Here is a 22,789-nt window from a genome sequence, read left to right on the forward strand (position 1 = left end):
ATCAAATCTACACACCTACAAATTATTACAAATAACCAAGTGTTAAGGATGTGGTTAAAATACCCCACTTAGAGGGAAATATCTATATACTGGCCACACGTTTTTGTATATATGTGTGTGTTGCTGAGCGTAAAACACGAGCCTTGCACGCACACATCGATCGTGTTTCAGCTTCACTTTTGACAGGTTAGCCGTATGGGGACTATCTGTCTATGCGTTATTAGTTTAAGGCACTTGGCATGAAAACTTAGCGTGGTCTGATTACCAGGTAAGTATTTAAAATGATCTGTGCCGATCCTACGACAGTTGTTAGAAAAATACATACCTTGAGCACTCCATATCGGGTCACCCCATACCACGATGGGCCTTGTAACGGGCCTTATTTTGGTCAAGCGGGGTCCAAAACGATAAATACCACTTTTTCATAACTTTTTCTATCAAATCTTATCAAATATCACTAGCCACGCTTTAATATTTGTTACACATACCTACTCTACACACTCATATTATTTTACAATAAGTTAAGGTAAAGCATTCAAGATAAAGTAGAGAAAAAACACAAAATTGTATTAACGACTGACAGTAATCTGTCAGCCATTTTTATACATTGTGATAATTTGTCTATGGTAATTGAGTATAAAACGTAAAATAGTGATTATATTTTCTTTGGACCCCAACCTGCAAGGACTCAAGTAATTTACTTTGACAATATTGCTCTAGTCTAAATTCTCTTTGGTATAAGGTTCTTAAAAGCTAGAATTTCAATTTACCCAGCTTGCCGTTTTATAGATTGTATCCAGCCTTGATCCAGCCACAAAACTTTTTATGGTCACTAAAACCTTTATGTGTTTACTGCTAAACATTACCTGACATTAAGTACTTAACTACTAACTTGACAGTGTCAAGTGAAACTGTCAATATAAAGGCAATTTTATACAATGTTTACTTCAATTTATTGGTTTTTGTAGCAAATATAGTTCGCTTCTTGAGGGTGTGGGCGTTCTGGTATGACTTTTGTTTCATTATCTACTCGCTTTATAGTAAATCATTTATAAATAACCGGCCAAGTGCGAGTCAGACTCGCGCACGAAGGGCTCCGTACCATTACGCAAAAAACGACAAAAAAGTCACGTTTGTTGTATGGGAGCCCCACTTAAATATTTATTTTATTTTGTATTTGTTGATATAGCGGCAACAGAAATACATCACCTGTGAAAATTTTAACTGTCGTTTCATGAGTTACAGCCTGGTGACAGACAGACGGACGGACGGACGCCTTTTTTACTGACTAATTGTTTTACCTCGCTATACGAAAAGTTTTTATCGCTGTACTTAGCGGATTTGTGTAATGAACTTATATATGTAATATATGTATAAATACACATCGGTAACAAGTTTTAGTTGATTTAAAATCACAGACAGCGGAAAAATGTGTTTCACCTTTTGGCGTGTCTTTCATAAACTGTATTAAAAGTAAACTTTTTGTGTGCAGTTACAGAGGAAACTAGACCCAATGATGAACGTATTAAAGTCAGTTTTCGGGGTGTGCAGCGGCTCCGCAGAGAAGAGCGAAGTGCACGACACTGTGCGCCGTATTTTCGGAAACGATATGGTCATGAAGGAGAACACGGAACGACATTTGGTGTTAGTACCTACAAACAGAGACACTCTTAACCTGTTGTCTACCCAGGCCGGAGATCTCCGGCCAATTGTTCATTGCCCTTATCTCCCGCTCCCCACACGCGCTGGAGACCCCGTTTTGTTACGACCGATTTTTTTGCACCCGAGATAATTGGCTGGTGAAAAGCAGCTTTAATTTGATTAAAAAAACTGCTTTTCGACTGGAGTTAAAATGGCCGAGATCTCCGTCCATATCAAATACGGGGTACAGAATAATTGACGGAGATCTCCGGCCGGGGTAGATAGAGGGGTGCTTTTTTTTAGAGGTTGCTAGACGACAGTTTAACTGTTCATCGGTGGACCAGCCTTTTGTAATAAGGTTTTCCGATGGACAGTTAACAATGTGGGCGATAATACCCACAGATTATTAACATCTAGGAAAAGTGTTTAAATTTTAACCTCAAAAATCGTGGGTACTGCTGTGCTTCGGTTGTGCCGTATAGAGAAAAATAAATGGTTCTCGAAAAAAATGCAGGAAAAGCACTGAAAATTCTGACATTTAGATATTTATTAGAAAAAAAAGGCAGTAACTTTAGCTTTTCCATCTCAGTTTGTTTATAACTATACCCCAGGGTTTCATATGCGCAAATAATTTCCGTCACAGTTTTTACCCAGATTTTGGCTAGTGTAAAAAAATCTTGCGCCAAAACCCCGGGGTATTTTTATAACTCTTATATGTGACGTTGTCTATGAAAAGGACCTTGTTGTGGATGGCGCTTACGCCATTATTAACGATGCTCCGATATAAATACAATGCCGCGGGACGCTGTGCGGCGTAAGCGCCATCGACAATAAGGTCCCTTTTCATAGATAATCAATCAATCAATCAATATATATTTATTTCAGACCAAAATTACAGTCCATATTTGTTAGTTATGTACAATACTATTTACTTATATCTATGTTAGTTTATCCTAGTCCTATCCTAATAAAAACTTAAAAATTACTATTTACAGTCCTGGTACTTAGGAGCATGCAGCGACACCCATCTTTTAAAAGGGTTATCTAGCCTCTCTCCTATTGCCGCTAAGAAGCTATTGGCGCTGCCCCGCACGCGACACATTTGAGAGGCCACTCGTTTGCGCATTATTGCATAAAAATCATCCATGCGTGCCTCAGCAAACATGATGCGCTACAAAAACGCGGCAACCCCAATAGCATTCTATACCCGTTATTGAATTGGACACGCAAGGCACTGTAAGCTTTTTTGGTATAGTTAATCCATAGGCTGCTCGTATAGAACGACTGGCAATAAGCTCTAAAAAGTGTCTGTTTAACCTCAGCCGTACAACGAGCGACCCCAATAAGCCCCATATAAGCTTGTATTTAGTGTACTATGTTTTTTTAGGAGAAGCAAGTACCTAAGTCACATTAAGGAGAATTTGCCAAAAATTTTGGACAGCAAAGTAGCGACCTCTACACACAAGAGCAAACCGAGCAAGAAACACACCGCTGTGGTAATAGTTGATGTTTGTACCTTAATATTTTATTTTGTTATTGTTTTTATTTTTTTGGGTAGTTATAACATTTATTGGTTAACCAACCAAATACAAAACCGCCTGGATCTGTCACTGAACGACCTGACTTTAACCTATCTACATTATTTGATCGTGTAATCTTTTCATCTACCCTCAACTGGCTTAAGGAGCCATTTGAAGGTAGATTTTCTTTAATTTTATTTAAATACCTAAAGATACAGACTATAGCGGTAAGACTTGCAAGCTAGAGGTCGCGGGTTCAAACCCCGGCTCGTACCATTGAGTTTTTCGGAACTTATTTCGTACATAAGTTTCGAAAAACTCATTGGTACCATTTGATATTTACCAGTCGCTTTTCGGTGAAGAAAAACATGGTGAGGAAACCGGACTAAGGGGTCGTCCATTAATTACGTCACACGAATTTCTAGGTTTTTTACCCCTCCTTGTCACACTTGGTCACATTTGGCAAACCCCTCCCCCCTGGTGTGACGTCACATTTCTTCAACGAAGTCGGCAAAAATTTATTTAATATTTTATCAAAATATTTTTGACAAAATAAATATTAGTAATTTTATAACCCAAAACTGATTAAAAAATTAAATTAAACGAATAAAAACGATTATCGTTTCAAAAACTTGTTATTTAACTGTATAGCGAATAAAATAATTTAAATACATTTTCGGTTACTGATGAAGTTAAAGTGACGTCACAAAGTTTGTGATTCTCCTCCCCCTTGTCACAACATGTCACATTTTCTTGACCCCCTCCCACCCCCTAAACGTGTGATGTAATTAATAGATGACCCCTAATTGAAAGTTGGAAGGTCAGATGGCAGTCGCATTCGTAAAAACTAGTGCCTAATTCTTGGTATTAGTTGCCAAGCGGGTCCCAGGCTCCCATGAGCCGTGGCAAATGCCGGGACAACGCGAGAAAATGATGATGACTGAACGGATTGTTTTTAACTGTTTTTGTATTATTTTTACAGAATAATGAAACTCAAGATGACAGACACGGTCGAGTCGGACCTAAGATTGTGGTTTTTGATGCTTCCACTGGTAAGTTTGGACCATGCCATTATATCGCAGTATAAGGCTACCTTTCCACTGAGGCGAAAACGAGCGACGCTGAGCCTAGGTAAATGTGCCAGTAACTCGGTTTTCTAGGTATCACTTTTGAGTGAAATGTGAGGCGAAACGTAACGTTGACACGGCCAATTTGCAATACCGTCTTTACCATAAGGGCACACGGGGCCCGTGCCAATGGCCCCCATCCTCAGGGGGCCTCGAAGGACAGACAGTAACAGTATATTTGATTACTCATAATAAATATAAGATCATAGTAGAAAAATGTTAGTTTAATTCGCTTTCTTTACTTTCCAAAAGGGCCCCAAATTCTTAAGTGCCCAAGGGCCCCAGAGCAGCATAGTTTAAGACGGCTCTGCCAAGTTGGTATACCTACCTACCTAACTACTTTAGTTACTTCCAAATGCTTCCACAGTGTTTAGTTGTATACACATTACATTACGTTGCGTTATATTGTGGGGTGAAATGACACTGATATCAACATCGTAATTAGGCTATATAAAAACTTTTTACAAAAAAAATCAAACCGACTTCAAAAAGGATGAAATAAAATATTATCCTTTTTGAAGTCTATGCGTTACCAACTGATATGTTTGAAGTCGGTGCCAAGCCAAATTTTGAAGCAATACCATGATTTTGGTGCGATTCGATAAGGATGTACGTTGGATTGCCTTACACGACGACAATGAATGTACTTTCTGTAGGTACAGTCGACGTTAAAAATATGTTTTCACTTTTCGCCTTGTTACAAAGGAGTAAGGTGCAAAAGTGTAAACATATCTTTGACGTCGATTGTATCTAAGAACACACCTCAGAACACACGATCAAACCTTTTTGGCGCAGTCTGTACCATGTTTATCGGCACATTAGTGGAAATCCAATGCATTTTTTTTCCGTCGTATTTTTTAAAGAGCATTTCTTACTAATGCTCGAATAGTCTATAGCACGCAAGTGTGAGATTGGGACTGCGTTATTTCCCGTCCCTTATCCAGAGGACTACATTTGAAAATATAAAACAATTCAAGAAATTTACCTTCTTGCCAAATTTCACCTAAAGCGCCGTCGTCGTCGCTGTCGCCTTTTCATGGCTAAACAACTGGTTCAGTTGTTTAGCCATGAAAAGGCGACAAAGAGGCAGACAGAATTACTTACACATTTATAATAGTTATTAGTACAGTTCTAATGGGATTTATAGCCATAAAGCTGATTATTTTTGACTGGTATTGTTACTACTTGGCTTGGCACCGACTTCAAACATATCAGTTGGTAACGCATAGACTTCAAAAAGGATAATATTTTATTGCATCCTTTTTGAAGTCGGTTTGATTTTTTTTGTAATTTATTTTTATTTTTCCATTTTTAGTTTTAACGCATTGTTAAGAGCGCGACGCATGAATGAAAAACAAGATCATGTTTAACACTAAATTCGTGTACCTATTACTTTAATAAATATGTAATCAGGAATTTTCTCGAGTCCGTCTGGGAAATTATAATTCCTGTCACTACACTAAATCTATCCTCCGCCCCGCCACTGACCCAATCCCTCAACGCCCCGATCACTCAACCTCACAGCCCCTGACGAACCCAACCCCTGATTCAGGAACCCCTCGACCCTGAACCAGCAACCCTTCAACCGCCATTCCCCGACCCCTTAATCCCTGACCCCTTAACTCCTAACCCTAAACCCCGATCAGTAGCCTTACCAGCATACCACGAGTTTGACATTGATATATTCGCTAGCGTGTGTGTAACTTACTTTCTTTGCATCTCGCTCGTACTGGCATATTAGTGCGAGCGAGATGCGTAAAAAGTAAGTTAAGAAGACGTTAGCGAATATGTCAATGTCAAACTCGTGGTAAGGCTACTGATCAGGGGTAGTGTCAAACTCATGGCAAGGCTACTGTCGCACTACATCAAATTGGTGGTTTTCGGAAGCAAATGCTCGAGTTACTTTAGGAAACACCGAAATCACTTTACACGTGCCTTTAAGAATTGAGGAGTTCCCTCAATTCCTCATGGATTCCATCATCAGACCAGAACCAAAAATAATACGGAAACACCTTGGAGGTAACTTCTTCCAAACAAAAAAAGAATTACTCAAATCGGATCACAGGTGCCGGAGTAATCGCTGAACAACTACATTTAAAAAAATCATCATCCATCAGGTCTACTTCATCAAATTGGTGGTTTTCGACAGAAAATGCTCGAGTTGCTTAAGAAAACACCCAAATCACCATGCTTGTGCCTTTAAAAATTGAGGAGTTCCCTCAATTCCTCATGGATCCCATCATCAGAACAGAACCAAATTAATATGGGACCAACTTGGAGGTAGCTCCTTTCAAACAAAAAAAGAATTACTCAAATCGGACTACGGATGTCGGAGTAATCGGTGAACGTACATAGAAAAAAAAAACATAGCCACAACCGAATACAGAACCTCCTCCTACTATGAAATTGAAGTCGGTTAAAAAACTAGCTGGAACTAGTTACATTATCGAACAAAGCGTCAATGGAAAAATAAAAGGATTTGATGCCATTGGGCACTCTCTAGTCTTTCTTCAAGGGCCATTCGACATCGTTTGATATTGGATAGAACAATATTGTGAAAACATGGTGAAAACACTCTAACATATAGTAAAAATCATGTAATACAGAAATAAACACTTTTTATTAATAAGTTTATTAGGATCAATAATTGCTATACAATTTAAAAAAATACACGATTTCAATATTAAAATTATTGCCAAAACAGTTTTGAAGAAGTATGATTAAAATAATGACGCCCACTTGCAGCTCGGTCTGCAAGATTATCAAACATGTTGACGTTCCCTAGGCATTGGTGGAAACTTTTTTCCCATTTTTTTGTTGTTTAGCTGAAAAAAATAAAATAATAAATTTCACATAAATTGATACGTACTTACGAGTATATAGGTACTTAATCGCCGACTGTAATTTTTTCACGAAACGATTCTATAGTTCACTTTTTAGCATTAGAAAGAAGGTAAGTGATCTTGACATGTCTTTTAATTGAAAAACGCTTTTTAAAAATCAATAACTATTACTTATGAAAGCAGAAGAATATAAATCATCGTATTAGATTCGTAATTGTTACATATTTGACGTGACTTATTTAAAAAAAAAGTTTTTCAATAAAAGACACGTCAAGATTGTTTACCTTTTTTCTAATGCTAAAAAAACGAACTATAATAAACTAGTAAGTACCGACCCAGTAAGAGTCGAACTCGCACACGAAGGGTTCCGTACCATTACGCAAAAATTGGCTAAAAAATCTCGTTTGTTGTATGGGAGCCCCTCGTATTAATTTTATTTTGTTTTTAGTATGTATTTGTTGTTATAGCGGCAAAATACATCATTTGTGTAAATGTCAATGGTCTATCACGATTCATGAGATACTGCCTGGTGACAGACAGACGGACGGACGGACAGACGGACAGCGGAGTCTTAGTAATAGGGTCCCGTTTTTACCCTTTGGGTACGGAACCCTAAAAAACTGATTAAGTAAAACTCTTACCTTTATTACGCTTAGTTAATTTCTCGGATTCGATTTGAGTAAAGGAATTAGGAGTAAATAAATCTTCCAAGATCGTCTCTACATTGCCCAAGGTTAGTTGTATTTTCTCGATTCCCGTATTCAATCTAATTTGCAGTTCTTGATATGCACCAAGATAATCCAAAAGCGTATTCTCGAAGCCATATTCCAAAGACACAATGGGATCTTCATTTTTTTCTTCAGGAATGGTCGCACCAACGTTTTCTGTATGAGTATTGCCAGTGTAATCGTTTTCCAAGATTTTCTCTACATTACCCAATAATTGTTGTATCTTCTGAACTCCCTCAATCATTTTTACTTGTAGTCTCAGATATTCGCCAAGATTTTCTAAAAGTATGTTTTCGAAACCATTCGCCAACTTCGCCAAATGATGGTTTTCTATAAGATGTTCTACGGTCGCGCCAAAAGCTACTACTAAAGTGCACAAAAGTACTGCAAAGACCTTCATTGTGAAGTTTTTTGTGTATAATAGATGTTCACTTGAAACTGAGACTATTGAAAGACAATGGTCATAGCGTTGTGGAAGCTAGGTTTTATACAAAATTAATGCGCATTGTTTTAAGGAATTCTGTCAGTTACGCATAAGTAATAAAAGCTATTATCTTGTGCGTCATACTAATGAAGAATATACAGCATAAGTAACTTATCTAGGATTTTTTCATTTATTACATATTTTAATTTATTAGTTTTTTACTTTCAATGTAGGTACATTTCTTTTTGCTGTTAGGATTTCTATTAAAAAAAAAAACTCTTTGCATTTGAAACATAAGAGTTTTAAATACTTTGTGCGATTTTTGACACGAGTATCGCAAGTAGTAAAATTTTATTATGTTCATGCGTAATTTTTACGTAATCGTTGACATGTGTATTCACTGATACGTGTTTATTTCTTACACGAGTCAATTTGTAATAACGTGAAATAAAAAAATTACACGTGTACAAGCAAAATCCAGTGCAAGTGAGAATTGGAAACTACGAGTAGAATCTCTCCGGCTTTCCGACGCAATCAATTCAACATTACACAAATACATTTCTCAATTTTAAGCTCCAGAAATCCAAATATAGTTGTAAATAAATTTTCAAATAAGAAAATATATTTGCACCCATATTATGCACCAACCACTTTATCAACTTGTGCATCATATCACAACATAATTTATAAATAATACAGTATTGTAATGGTAGTTTACAATAATAAAGAAAATTTCCATATAATACACCTAAAGTAGCAGGGGTGAACAAGGCTCGATGTCAGGTGCTGTGACGGTGACTGTCTACAATTTGCTTTAGTATTCATTCACGTTCTATCGAATTCGAAGTTGTTTCCCGCTACAACTTCACATAAAAGGTTTAAAATCTCTGGCAACAACCAACTCTGATATACATAAATACCTGCAAATCAATACTGTGAAAGAAGAAATCCTTCACGCAACTAAAGCATACCACCATAGATTAAGACACCATCCAAATGACCTGGCAGCAAAACTAACAGACAAGGGACATGAAAAAAGGCTAAAAAGAAAAGATATCTTCCCTCATACATAGACGGTCCAAACAATCTTAAAGCTAAATGAGTAGAAGCCCTCGCTGGAGAACTCGCTCGTCATGATATAAAGCAATCAACCAATCTGCTTATAGTCTGACTGATTGTATTTATAACTAGAGAAAAAAACTCTGGTCCGGTGATATTCTACAGTCTAATGTTATCTGGAATGAAGTATACATGAGGTGTAGTTTGCCACGTAAGGAATTCTTTGTGTTCCAGGTACTGGACGACTAGTCCTGGTCGGAGACGAGAGAGTTAGCATCCAGGGTCTGTCCAGCTTCGCGACCATCAGGGCTACAGCCTGCGTGTTTGCCGGGAGGTGGATGTATGAAGTCCAGCTCGGGACTAAAGGGATCATGCAGGTTAATACCATACTAGTCCTGGTTGGAGACGAGAGTCAGCATCCAAGGTCTGTCCAGCTTCGCGACCATCAGGACTACATCATGCGTTTTGCGGGGAGGTGGATGTATGAAGTCCAGCTCGGAACTAAAGGGATCATGCAGGTTAATACCATACTAGTCCTGGTTGGAGACGAGAGTCAGCATCCAGGTTGTGTCCAGCTTCGCGACCATCAGGGCTACAGCATGCGTGTTTTCGGGGAGATGGATGTATGAAGTCCAGCTCGGGACTAAAGGGATCATGCAGGTTAATACCATACTAGTCCTGGTTGGAAACGAGAGTCAGCATCCAAGGTCTGTCCAGCTTCGCGACCATCAGGGCTACAGCATGCGTGTTTTCGGGGAGATGGATGTATGAAGTCCAGCTCGGGACTAAAGGGATCATGCAGGTTAATACCATACTAGTCCTGGTTGGAAACGAGAGTCAGCATCCAAGGTCTGTCCAGCTTCGCGACCATCAGGGCTACAGCATGCGTGTTTGCGGGGAGATGGATGTATGAAGTCCAGCTCGGGACTAAAGGGATCATGCAGGTTAATACCATACTAGTCCTGGTTGGAGACGAGAGTCAGCATCCAAGGTCTGTCCAGCTTCGCGACCATCAGGGCTACAGCATGCGTGTTTGCGGGGAGATGGATGTATGAAATCCAGCTCGGGACCAAAGGGATTATGCGGGTTAATAATTACCATCACTACACCTTATAAAACAAAGTCCCCCGCCGCGTCTGTCTGTTTGTATGTTCGCGATAAACTCAAAAACTACTGAACGGATTTTCATGCGGTTTTCACCTATCGTTAGAGTGATTCTTCAGCAAGGTTTAAGTGTATAATTTGTTAACCCGTGCGAAGGCGGGGCGGGTCGCTAGTAGGTCTTATAAGACCAAGCCTGAATTGATTTTAAATGTACATGAGAGAGAAACTTTTTTACGTATTATTTATAAGTAACGTTAAAACTGGGACTCGGGCTTAAATAAAAATGAGACATTGTGGCAGATTTTTATTAAACTTTAGTATCAGTAATAGCTAAGTAATTATATCTGTCTACAAGATTCTTTTCAATTAATTTTCTAAACTAAAACTTTATCTTGGTATATGTAAAATTATGGAGTGTACCTATTTAATAAAATCTCATATCCAGATTGGCTGGTGCACCAGTTCCTGCCTATTCTCCATGGACACAGGAGTTGGGGACACTGCGAACTCCTATGGATATGATGGTGGAAGAGTTAGAAAGTGGAACGTAGCCACGTCTCCTTACGGTCACGCATGGTTGCCAGGAGACGTTATAGGCTCATGCATAGACCTGGATCATGGAACGCTGGAGTATTTTAGGTAAGATCCAGTCGCAGGATGCTCGGCAAAAGGATAGACACTGCCAACTCCTATGCTGACGGTGGAAGGGTCAGGAGGTGGAACGTAGCGGCGTCTCTTTACGGTCAGGCGTTGCTAGGAAACGTTTTTGGCTCCTGGTTAATAGAACTTTAAGTATGACCTCACTCACGTAGAATATCGTTGTACCTACATGTAGCTGTATACTATCTAATTATTTCTTACAGGAACGGAGTTTCAATGGGCGTGGCATTCAACAACGTCACTCACGGTAACGGCGTCGCCTACTTCCCAGCCGTTTCCCTGGCGATGCAAGAACACCTGTATGCTAACTTCGGACACGTGCCTTTTGTGTAAGTTTGGACCCTCCTCATCAATACATACGTCCTGTCTGTGACGGTCTTTGACCGTTACTTATTCGCATAAGCGTCGTTATAGGTGGAAAAGGTGCAGTAACTTCTTATTATCATTTTAGCTTCCATTAAATTAAACCTAAGATGACCTAAGTAATACTCCAGTAAAGATACGGTTACGTTAAACATTAATTAGTAATAGGCAATTATTTTTTTATTCCTGTTCTTTAGATCATTTTAAGATACTTTATTTTCGAATCCAACCAACTTTCTCTCCGGAAGTAGGTAAAAAAAAATAGTTTAAAAAAAGAGCCGTTCTTGTTTGTTAAAAATAGTAATAGTATTTTTAGTTCGTAAACGTGACGAAAATAATATTTATAATGAGTCGACAATGGAATCAGTCAAAATATTTACACGGAAAATAACTAATTCAATAAATGGCAGGGCCTCACGGATATACGTCGTAACTTGATATAAAAAAAAAGTAATAATTAGGTCTTTGATTGAATTACCATAAAACTACCTCATTAAGCTATTTATCCGAGAATCCGACATCAATATTATTTATATCACTTGTATATATATTAACGCCTTAAACATGCTAGAAAAAATGGTTATAGATATAATTTCTTGCAGACTTTGTTCTGATAACGTTCAAAGTGATATTCAATACATAATCACACAAAAATATGGTCAATGTAATAAATATGTGCATTTTAACAAATTCACTAAATGAAACTACCAAATTTGAACTCTTTGCGCTAATGCTAAGGATTACATTTCCTTGCGGCGCGCGGGGACAGTTTCAATGCGGGCGGTGGCGGGAGTTCGTGCCAAGGACGAGTGGATAGTATGTAGGTAAGTATGTACTTACCTACAAGTTGCTACAAGTGACAGGCCAATTCGAAGGTGCGCGGGCGTCTCGCCCGCACCAAATATTTGCGCGGCCAAGTCTGAGCAAAATGAACGCGCGCGTGAATGATAGCTGATTTAAAATAACTGATATCATTTCCAATATTATTTTAATATTGGTTCATGTTCAAATTATATACGTCAATTATGACCCACTACAAAAATAAAAATTGCACATGACTATCTATCGTTCTTATTTAATTTCAGAATGGCATAGTGGGGAGCGAGAAAGCGATTTCTCTTGGTGCGGTGCGATAGTGTGTTACCACTATAAGAATAATATTGATAGTGGCAACACTGTCGTAGGGGGCTATTCATGAATTACGTCATTTCAAATTTGGAGGGGGGGGGGGCGGGTCTGGACATCGGATGATGGTAGCATGACGCAGGAGGAAACGGTGTCATTCGAAGCATGATTTTTGGATGATTTTATGGGGGGGGCAAAAATCGTCAAAAATAGATGACGTCATTTATGGACAGCCCCTAGGTCGTATTTTATTGTCTTTTTCTAGCATATACGTCCCTCTCTCCCACACTCCTACCACACAGGCAGGTTGCTTTGTCAGTTATAAAAGACAAATTTTCAAGTCATTGTCTTAAAATTATACATATTTGCACCATGCAGGATTAAAACTTTAGGTTCCGAATAGAGATGCACCGGATATTCGGTTACTATCCGGTATCCTATCTCGCCCTTATTTTAATATCCGGCCGGATACCGGATAGTAACTATACTTCATATCGGAATATAATCGTACTCGATTATTATTTTAAAACAATTTAAACGTTCCATTCACTAGCTCGCGCACTAATTTCGTACCTAGTGATAGACCTATATGAGTCCGCGTGAAAGTTCATTACGAAACAGGTCAAAACTTCTACAATGCGCACCTGAAAAACCGTAATGTAGGTATATTTCCGCCGGCCGAATACCGAATATTCGGCCTATGGTCAGGCCGTACATCCGATATCCTGTATGCGGCCAAACAACTATCCGTTGCATCTGTAGTTCCGAATATGATAAGTTATTTAATTATCGTTTTATTTTTGTGTAAATGCTGTCATTAAACAGCTGTACCGATATTCGGAACCTAAGAATAATATTAAAAAATGTTTGTTATCGCCTGGTGGTGGGAAGACGCCAAACCAATGTGATTATACTATGATACACTTATTATGTGTATGTAATATAATTATATTATGAGTGTTTAATTAATTATGTTACTACATACACCCTTTATTGTAACACCTGTGAGGAGAGAGATATTTAGTAAAGTATACAATTTGATAGGTACATTTTGTAAAATTAACATTTATTTTATTTATTTCAAATAACAAATTGCAACTTACAGCTAATGCCAAAGTGGCACAAATTGGAACACATTAACAACATAAAGCATTTTTAACATTATTTATAACAATACAATATACAGCTAAGACACATATATTCATTATGGTATGGTACTCTTAGGTATCTCTCTTTCTAATATCCTCTTGCACTTTCACATCACTATTCCGGATCGTTTTTATTTGCTAGATAATTTAACGGACAGCTATAGTACATTGTAGGAGAGGACGGAAAACCGCTAAAAGATGGACGAGTGAGTTTGAGGGCCGACACGTTAGTGGAGGCCCTCGAATAATACGGGTCTATCTTTAGCGTTTCCGGCCGAGGCATTACATAGTGCTTTTCACGACTACTGCGAGGAAATAAGAAAACATTTGCATAACTATAAGTCTAGCCCGCGATTTCTCTGGTAGCAAATTACTAGCCACTGCCTGTGCTGTCTCTTGAATTTTTGGCGTCAGCGTAAGAATATCATTTTCTTCACTAGAAGAACTCATTTTTATAGCGAGCGTAGATACGTGTTTCTTATATTTTATAGTACTATCCAATTCAGTGAGAATTTTCCGATCCCGCCTTTTTTTACTTTTTTATCACATTTAAGAGGCGTTTTTCTGTTGTTTGCTTCAAACCGACTCTAAACTTAGAAGCGTTTTTGCTAAAAACCACAAACAGCTACAAAAGTAAAAAACGCCTTAAGCGTGAATCGAATGAACTGACTGAATGAATGAATAGTTTGACATTTCGTTTTTTTTAAACAAGAAATTGGTCCTATAAATAACCGAAATTTATTTTTGAAGGAAAAAGTGGCGCAACTTTTTCCTTCAAAAATAAATTTAGGTTATTTATAGGACCAATTTCTTGTTTAAAAAAAGACCTTTTATTGATTTTTATGTTTTAAATTATATTCATTGCTGTAGCGAACTGTCACCAATGACAGATGATGATAACAATGAAACATTGTAGTAGTGGTGGTTCAGGTGCTACAGCTATTGCCTACTTTCCAGCTTGGTTTTAGACCATCTATTGCCACATTTCCGAACAGTGGCGTGAAAAATTTAATTATTTATTTTGAACGGCATAAGCGGTTAGAAACTGTTTTTCACCACACCAGCTCGGAAAGGCTTACTTTGCACTTCAAAAACTGAGAGCAAAGTTACATTTTATTCACAAGTGAGGCAAAGTAATCAAATGCAAATTTGAGTTGTTTTCTTATGTTTGCTGGTAGAATTGACTTTTAAATCATGATTTTGGATGATAAATATTTAATAACATTCATTTGATTTTGTTTGATATTTTTACATTTAATATTTGCTTCGGGTTGGTGTGGTGAAACATTTTGTTTAACCCTCGTGCTTTGAAACCCTCGCAACGCTCAAGATTCCATGTTTCGAATCTTTTGCTTGCTCAAGTATCAATATTAGCACGAGCGGTTAAACAACAACTTTGCCCCCTTGTAAAATAAATAACTATTTCAATATAGTCAGCTAAACTGAGGTACAAATTCAAAAACTCACCAGCAGTTTAGCTTCACGACCTTCTAGATGAAAAAACAGCAAGCCAATGATTTGAAAATTTGCCTTGTATAACTGACAAAGCAACCTGCCTGTGTGGTGGGAGTGTAGGAGCGAGGGACGTATATGCTAGAAAAGGGCAATACGACCTACGACAGTGTTGCCACTCTCAATTAGAGATGCAATGGATAGTTGTTTGGTCGGATACCGGATATTCGGCCTGACCGTCGGCCGAATATTCGGTATCCGACCGCCGAATATTTGGCCGGCGGAACAATAAAAAAAAAAATAATAAAAAATCATTTTGTTTCAGACCTTGGTCCATACACTTACACCAAAAAACTAATTAACTACAAACTAAATTTAACAATACCTACATTTCGGTTTTTAGGTGCGCATTGTGCAGGTTTTGACCTGTTTCGTGGTAAACGTTGGCGCGGACACATTTCTATGTTCGAAATGAGTAGGTACCTACGCGTGCAAGTGAGTGGATGTTTAAATTGTTTTGAAATAATAAACGAGTAAAGTACAATATGACCGTGACTGTTTCTTAAATCCAATTTGTTTACTCTGAAATCAAGCAAAGTTACTATCCGGTATCCGGCCGGGTATTCTGAGGTTCCAAATATCGGTACAGTTGTTTAATTGTTGCTTAATTTGGAGATTTACCCCAATTTCATTTCTGATCAAATCGGTCGATTTGATCATCCCGTCTGGGCTTCTCTTAACAGCCGTAACACATTATCGCGCCGTTCAGGGTCACGGTGCGCCAAACCATAGCCTGATGTCATGTAGGTATGTATAATGTACTTAGTCCAAAATTATGTTATTTACTAATTATGTTATTTATATGCATTAAACGTAAAATCGGAACTAATTCGATTACTATTCTATAGTGAAACACATTCAGCTTGACTAGAAAAAGCGCGGCAAATTTAAAATATGTATAAGGGGCTGTCTATAAATTACGTCATCGATTTTTGACGATTTTGGACCCCCCCCCCTATAATCATCCAAAAATCATGCTTCAAATGACCCCATTTCCTCCTACTTCATGCTACCGTCATCCGATGTCCAGACCCCCCCCCCCCTAATTTGAAATGACGTAATTTATGAATAGCCCCTAAGTAAAAAGCATTTAAGGTTTAAATAGCGCTCAGAAACCTGACTTTTATCTCGATATCGTAATTTTCTAGCGACAAATCCATTATCTATACAAAACTGTCGCAAAAATGTTATCGCTTGTATATCGTGGTACAGGATAGGATGGAGCCATATACTTTACTACTTGCTTGCAAGTATCGTAATTAAACAGTGCTAAGTAGTTAAATACGCGCAATGTATTTTTATGTCATAAATAATGTATTTATTTAATGTTAATTTAGTATTAATTATAGTATGTATATTGTTTTGTGCACAAATATGAATAATTGTAGTTAATTTACCAATAAATCATAATTTATACGGCCACAAATAAAATATTAAATGCTTTTAAAGTCTGTTTGGTTATTTCTACATGGAAACGAAGTCATTTCAAATTATAAAAACATTAACTGAACCTTATTGCCGCCTGCAGTCACCGCTCGCCGCTCAGCTATTCGCTGACGTTAATACCACGGCCTTACGTTTTATGACAGGACTCCGAGTCGCGTCAGGGGAGCGACACGGTTCCGGTGCGCTTGCGTTCAGTCGAGTTTTGAAATATTACTGCAAATTTTTGTTGTTTGTTAATTTGTTGGTTATGGTGTCGACTTTTATTGCCCTAGTCGCCAAATGATGTTACTAGTGAAATTTTAACCGACACCACACGGTAAAAATTAGTTTAACAATAATTACTTAATTAAAAATCGAATAAAAACGGTATTTCTAATACTTAACTTATATTTTTTGCTATTCAATTAAAGAGTACTAACAAAATCCTAACTCAATTAATTAGTGCAAATATTTTAAGGTTTGCGATTCCTGCTCGGCCTTGCGTCGCAATGTGCCCGGTACCACTGTATTGCAGCAATAACTAGAAATGCTTACTTTGGGGAACATTAGCAACTGTCGTTTTTGATAATTACATTTTAGTGGTGAGGGGTGGTACTTAAATGACCGCTATTGAAACCTTAAATGGTTTAAACTTATAGGCGCAAAGATTTGAAATCCCTAAGAAAATTTTAATTCTGCGTCTTTTTCTGCTATCAAATTGGGTGTGTTTCAGTATAATAGCCCTATATAGTTGGCCTATTATTGTATTACATTTAACGCGCACGCAAAGACGGAAAGCCTGCAATTACGTAAAATTTACTTTCTTATTTACAGCACTCTTGCCCAGATTAAAGCTGATAATTAGTTCGAATCTAGTCTCCCATATTTTTTACGTTCACTGATACATATGTCTTGACCGAGTAAATAGTATATATACTAAATACTTTTTTAAATATTCGCGCTCGGGGCGATGGAAGTTTCATCGTTCCGTCGCCCCGCTCCATGCAACGACCAATCGCGTTAGCTCGCTGGCTCCTGCGCGGCAACTTTAAAGCAACGATAACGTTTTTGATGGTTTTTTGTGTTACGAATCATATTTCAAGCCGATTTTTACAGTATTCGACGAAAGAGAACTCATAATGAAAATCCCATATGATATTGATCTATTACCATTTTTAACCAGGCAATTAATGCACAACCCCATAAAACCCACCATACGGTATTATTTAGTGTACGATTAAATTGCAACGCTTGTACTTATTATAATTTGGAAATAATGAGAGAAAAAATAGCCTATTACCATTTTTGAGGACGGAAATATACTGAATTTAATAATAACCGTAGGTTACTTACTTTAAATGTAGGATACATAATTATTTTTTGTGTGATTCATGTTTAACGTCATAAAGCAAATATTTCTCTATGAGTATAAATTTAAAAAATGTTATTAATATTTTTTACAAATTTTCTGTGAATTTTTATATTTTTACATTTTTTTTTAAATACCTAAATTTAATAAATTTATTTGGATTATGTGTCGACGTAATCACTAGATTTATTATCTGTCCCATACACCGAAAAAATCAGCTATTACTAATTATTTCCATTCCGCCATACTAGCCGAGCGTACCTTTCCTGGCCTATAAGTAGGTAGAACATATAAAAGTATCCCAAGGTCAGGCGGGGTAAGATAAACATAGTTTATTTTGCTCGGGGCAAGAGAATCAGTATGAGGATTCCCTACAAGTGTTTTTCTTGCCCCAGTGTTTCTCTTACCCCATCTAACCTTACATGGTTTGCTTGTTTACCTATCAACCTGTAAGTACTTCTTTCTTTATACTTATATTTATCTTGATGAAAATTTTCGGTTACTTGCCCGGTTTCAAACATTTTAAGAGGTTTTAATCTCACGTGTATTTGCTAGTTGATTGTTATAAAATTGGGTAGTTAGTTAACTAACTAACTAGTTTTACTGGGCATTTTCCGCAAGTCGACAACCATTGTGCCTATTTTGCGTGAAAACGAGGCAGCACTACTCTAGCCACCCCAGCTCCTCCATGAAACCTAGCAGTGTCTTCAGGTTGCTAACTGCCTCCTTTAGTGTCCCTAGGTATTGGTTCCTGTACACTTCTACCTGTTACAGTGTACAAGGATATGTTTTGCTGTTTCCTCTTCTTCCATGCGCTCTGCACATGGGGCTGTCTGTTTTACCCATATTATGTATGTGTTTGTTTAGTGTGTTATGTCCTGTGATTAATGCTATTATTTTGCGTAGTTGGTGTCATAAAATTGGGTAAAAAGTTGCTAGAAATTTTGTCCGCAGTTTTCCCCAGGACGACTTCGCGCCTCTCCAGCTGCCGCCGGTGCGGGAGTGCGCCCGCGCAGCCCTCCTGTTCAAGTCCATTGACGCGCTGCTCGACGAGCTGGCCAGGTTCCACGACCTTAGACCGATCTCGGCTAAGAGCAGTAAGGTTCGACATTCTTCATTAAAACAATAATATTGATTATTACTCTTATTAGGAAACAAATTAGGTAATTTCATGAAAATATTTTAATTTGTGCTATTTCAAGTAAGACAGATCTATATCGTATACCATTAAACGAGCAGTTCTTGTATACTTAAATTGTATATTTATACTAGACGGGCCCGCAGCTCCGCTCGCGTAAATGAAATAAAGAGTGTGTCAACCCTGCCAGGGTTCATAACGGTGATAGGGATTTCTTATTTGTACCCGTTATTTGGATAACTTAATACGCAAAATATCTGAAAAAAATTATGTGATTTGATAAAAGGCAAAATTATACTTTTTCATCTACGTAGTTATTTATTTAAAACTCGTTTCAACATAAAATGATTATTTATTTTTATAAGCCTAATTGCAAAAACGTTCATTAGATTAATTTCCGCCTTAAGACGAATATGGACGACCACCGCCCATAAATCGCCTTTTGGTACAAACGTACGTACTAGTCATAGTCATAGTATTTTATTCATAAACAATACAGGATTGTGTTTGAAAATACATTTTACACATACACTTATAACTAAACAAAAACAAGTAAATCAACACTTGAGACTAAACAATATCGAACACTTCATCTATAGTATAAAAACACCCTCTCAATAAAAACAGTTTTAATTTGTGTTTAAAGATATTACTTTCTGATATTGTTTTAAGTTCTACAGGAAGTTTGTTAAACAATTTCACGGCCTGGTGTCTTACACAGTGTTCCTCTATTTTTGATGATGGACGGAAATTAACTTTTATATTTTTGGTGCGCGACACTTTACGCAACTCCTGTTCCTCATCAGTTTCAAATTTTGAGCTATGTTTAACGAGATCCGTGAGTAATAAGAGCACATACAGACTAGGCACCGTAAGGATGCCAAGTTTTTCAAAATACTGCCTGCAAGACGTCCTTTGTGGGATGCGAAACATGATTCTAATCCCTCTTTTTTGAGCGATTAGAGCTCTATTGATGTTGTATTGGAAGCTGTTTCTCCATAACATAATACTGTACCTCAACTTGGACTCAATTAGAGCATGATAAACTATTTTAAGATGTTCTATATTAATTTCATCTCTGAGCGTTCTCAGGGCATAGCATGCTGAACTAACTGCGTTCTCAATACCATCCAGCTCTTGTGTCCAGTTTAATTTAGAATCGAGACGTATACCCAGAAATTTTACAGCATCAACTATTGCTACAGATGTTCCATTCATAACGATTAGAAGCTCGTCATTTTTCTTAGAGTTTTGTTTGAACAGAATTATTTGAGTTTTATCGGTATTTAGGCATAAATTATTAAAAGTAAACCATTCATAAAAGGAAGATATTGCAAGATTGATTAGTTTATTGAGCTCTACTAAGTTTTTAGCGTGTACAACAGCATTAGTATCATCAGCATACATTATTAAATTACAGTTTGGTACTACATTAGATATAAATTTAACAAGATCATTTGTAAATATAATAAAAAGTACAGGGCCTAAAATGGACCCCTGCGGGACTCCTCGTTTTACTTCCACTGGTGCAGACTTAATGGATCTTACGCAACCATGACTTGTATCTTTTATTTCTACGTATTGGTTACGGTTTTCGAGATAGTTACGTAAGAGACCGTAAGTTTTGCCCCTTACACCATAAAACTCCAGTTTCTTCATAAGCAATTCATGGTCCACTGTGTCAAAGGCAGAACTGAGGTCTAGAAATAAGCCTACTACTCTATTTTTACTATGGATCTTTGAGATGACATCATCAATCAAAAGATTTATTGCATCTATAGTGCCTACATTCTTTTGGAAGCCAAATTGTCTTGGGTTAATTATATGATTGTTTTGAAGGTGTTGCAAAAGACGGGTTTTAATAAGCTTTTCGAAAATCTTTGACAGTACTGGAAGAAGTGATATGGGTCTATAATTATTCGGGTCTGTTTTTTGGCCTTTTTTGTACACAGGCACAACTTTGGCTACCTTTAACTGATCAGGGAAGATTGATTCATCATAACATTGGTTAAAGAATTGTGCAAGAGGTTCTGAGAGAATATCTATAGATTGTTTAAATACAAAAATTGGTATTTCGTCAAAGCCGTAAGATTTCTTATTTTCCATGGCTTGTACGGTCTTTGTAACTTCAGAAGATGTTATCGGCCACCAAATTATATCATTATAGCACATTTCATCGTGATGTTTTAAGCAGTGGATTGCAGAGGACAAATTACCTGTACTCGTCATTTTACTGTAATCAAAACGATTAGATAATAATTCGGCAACGTCTTGTGGTTTGTATATAGTATCGCTATTGACTTTCATTACTAGTTTATTCTGTTTAAGGCCAGTTGATTTATTTCTATGTCTATTAATAACGCTCCAAATACCTTTAATTGATCCTCCGGTTTTATAAATTTCCCTTTGTACGGCTATTTTTTTGCATGTCTAATAACTTTTCTGAATAAATTTATGTATTTATCACGGTAAATTAAAATAGAAGGGTCACAGATTGATTTATTGATATTTGTTATTATTCTCTTCATTTTACTAGATACCTTTACACCTTTTGTGATCCATTTTAATTTCACTTGATCTTTACATCTAAATCTCTTCTTCTTTTTAATAAAATTTAGATGGAATTCTTCAGATATTTTACTAAGAAACCCGTTAACATTTTCTGAATACTAACATTACTTACTACGGTTATGTGAATCCTGGCCTCCGAGAAAAGACAAAAGAAAACACACCATGTTTCTCGCGGTCTTGCGATAGGTAGCTCTCGCCAGTCCCCATGGCCGAGGATAAGCAGATCTCGAGCAACTACGTCGTTCCAGCGGTAGGTACCTATGACGTCCAATTGGGCGTCTCCCATTTCGTTGTCCCAAGTACGCTCTCGTGACGGCACGATCCTCTCCCATTCTCTCTAAATGTCCGAGCCAATGTAAGCTTAGCCACTTTTGTCTCTCAGTATTCCGCCAGTATATCGGAACACATCCTTATTTCTATGGCAACAGAGTTATATTACGATATTTGGCCGACTGCTGACTGTACGTTTGCTTATTTTCACCAGGTCGTTTCGCTCAAAAATATCTGAACATGCACTTAAATTTTATCTACCTACATTATAACTTGCTATCAACTTTAATTGTATTTTTGGCCCATCTCGGCAGCCCGGTCCCCGGACGAATTTGTTTGCCGAAGATGTGAAAGTAAATCTGAATAACATAACTCAAAAAGAAATTTAAAACAACAAAATACAAATTACTATTGATATTGATAAGTCATTATCAGTCATTATATGGCATGTCAAACTAAGGTAAAAGGTTGAGGTTGACAGCACTTTTTATTTTACTTCGAGTAAAAAAGGCCGAAATCACTGCATACCAACATAACAAACATAATTTTGGTTATTTGAAGTTCGAAACGAAACCAACCGAGAGTTTCCGAAAATAGCCGATAGTCGTAAAATGAAGAATGTTATGAAAATTTCTTTTGCTTATTGTAAATTAAATACGCATCGAAAGCGAGTTTTTATGCTCTAGTTATATTCTCATACTTAGATAATAGATTAGAACAGTTTTTTCTTATCATACGTGCGTCGTATTTGAGAAACGTGAC

General features: G+C 37.3%; 1 protein-coding gene across 1 annotated transcript in view; it reads left to right on the forward strand.

Moving 5' to 3' along the window:
- The first annotated feature begins 910 nt into the window (after positions 1-910).
- LOC134800822 (E3 ubiquitin-protein ligase RNF123-like) overlaps positions 911-22,789 on the forward strand; it is an 85,365-nt gene continuing 63,486 nt past the window's right edge. The window contains exons 1-8 of the mRNA XM_063773379.1: positions 911-1,005; positions 1,493-1,644; positions 3,029-3,149; positions 4,144-4,213; positions 9,577-9,719; positions 10,892-11,085; positions 11,310-11,435; positions 19,003-19,150. Coding sequence (XP_063629449.1) covers positions 1,514-1,644; positions 3,029-3,149; positions 4,144-4,213; positions 9,577-9,719; positions 10,892-11,085; positions 11,310-11,435; positions 19,003-19,150 — 933 coding nt within the window. The 5' untranslated portion in view covers positions 911-1,005; positions 1,493-1,513. The remainder of the gene's footprint in view (positions 1,006-1,492; positions 1,645-3,028; positions 3,150-4,143; positions 4,214-9,576; positions 9,720-10,891; positions 11,086-11,309; positions 11,436-19,002; positions 19,151-22,789) is intronic.

This window comes from Cydia splendana, chromosome 20 (genome assembly GCF_910591565.1).
Source record: "Cydia splendana chromosome 20, ilCydSple1.2, whole genome shotgun sequence".
NCBI classification, from domain to species: Eukaryota; Metazoa; Arthropoda; class Insecta; order Lepidoptera; family Tortricidae; genus Cydia; species Cydia splendana.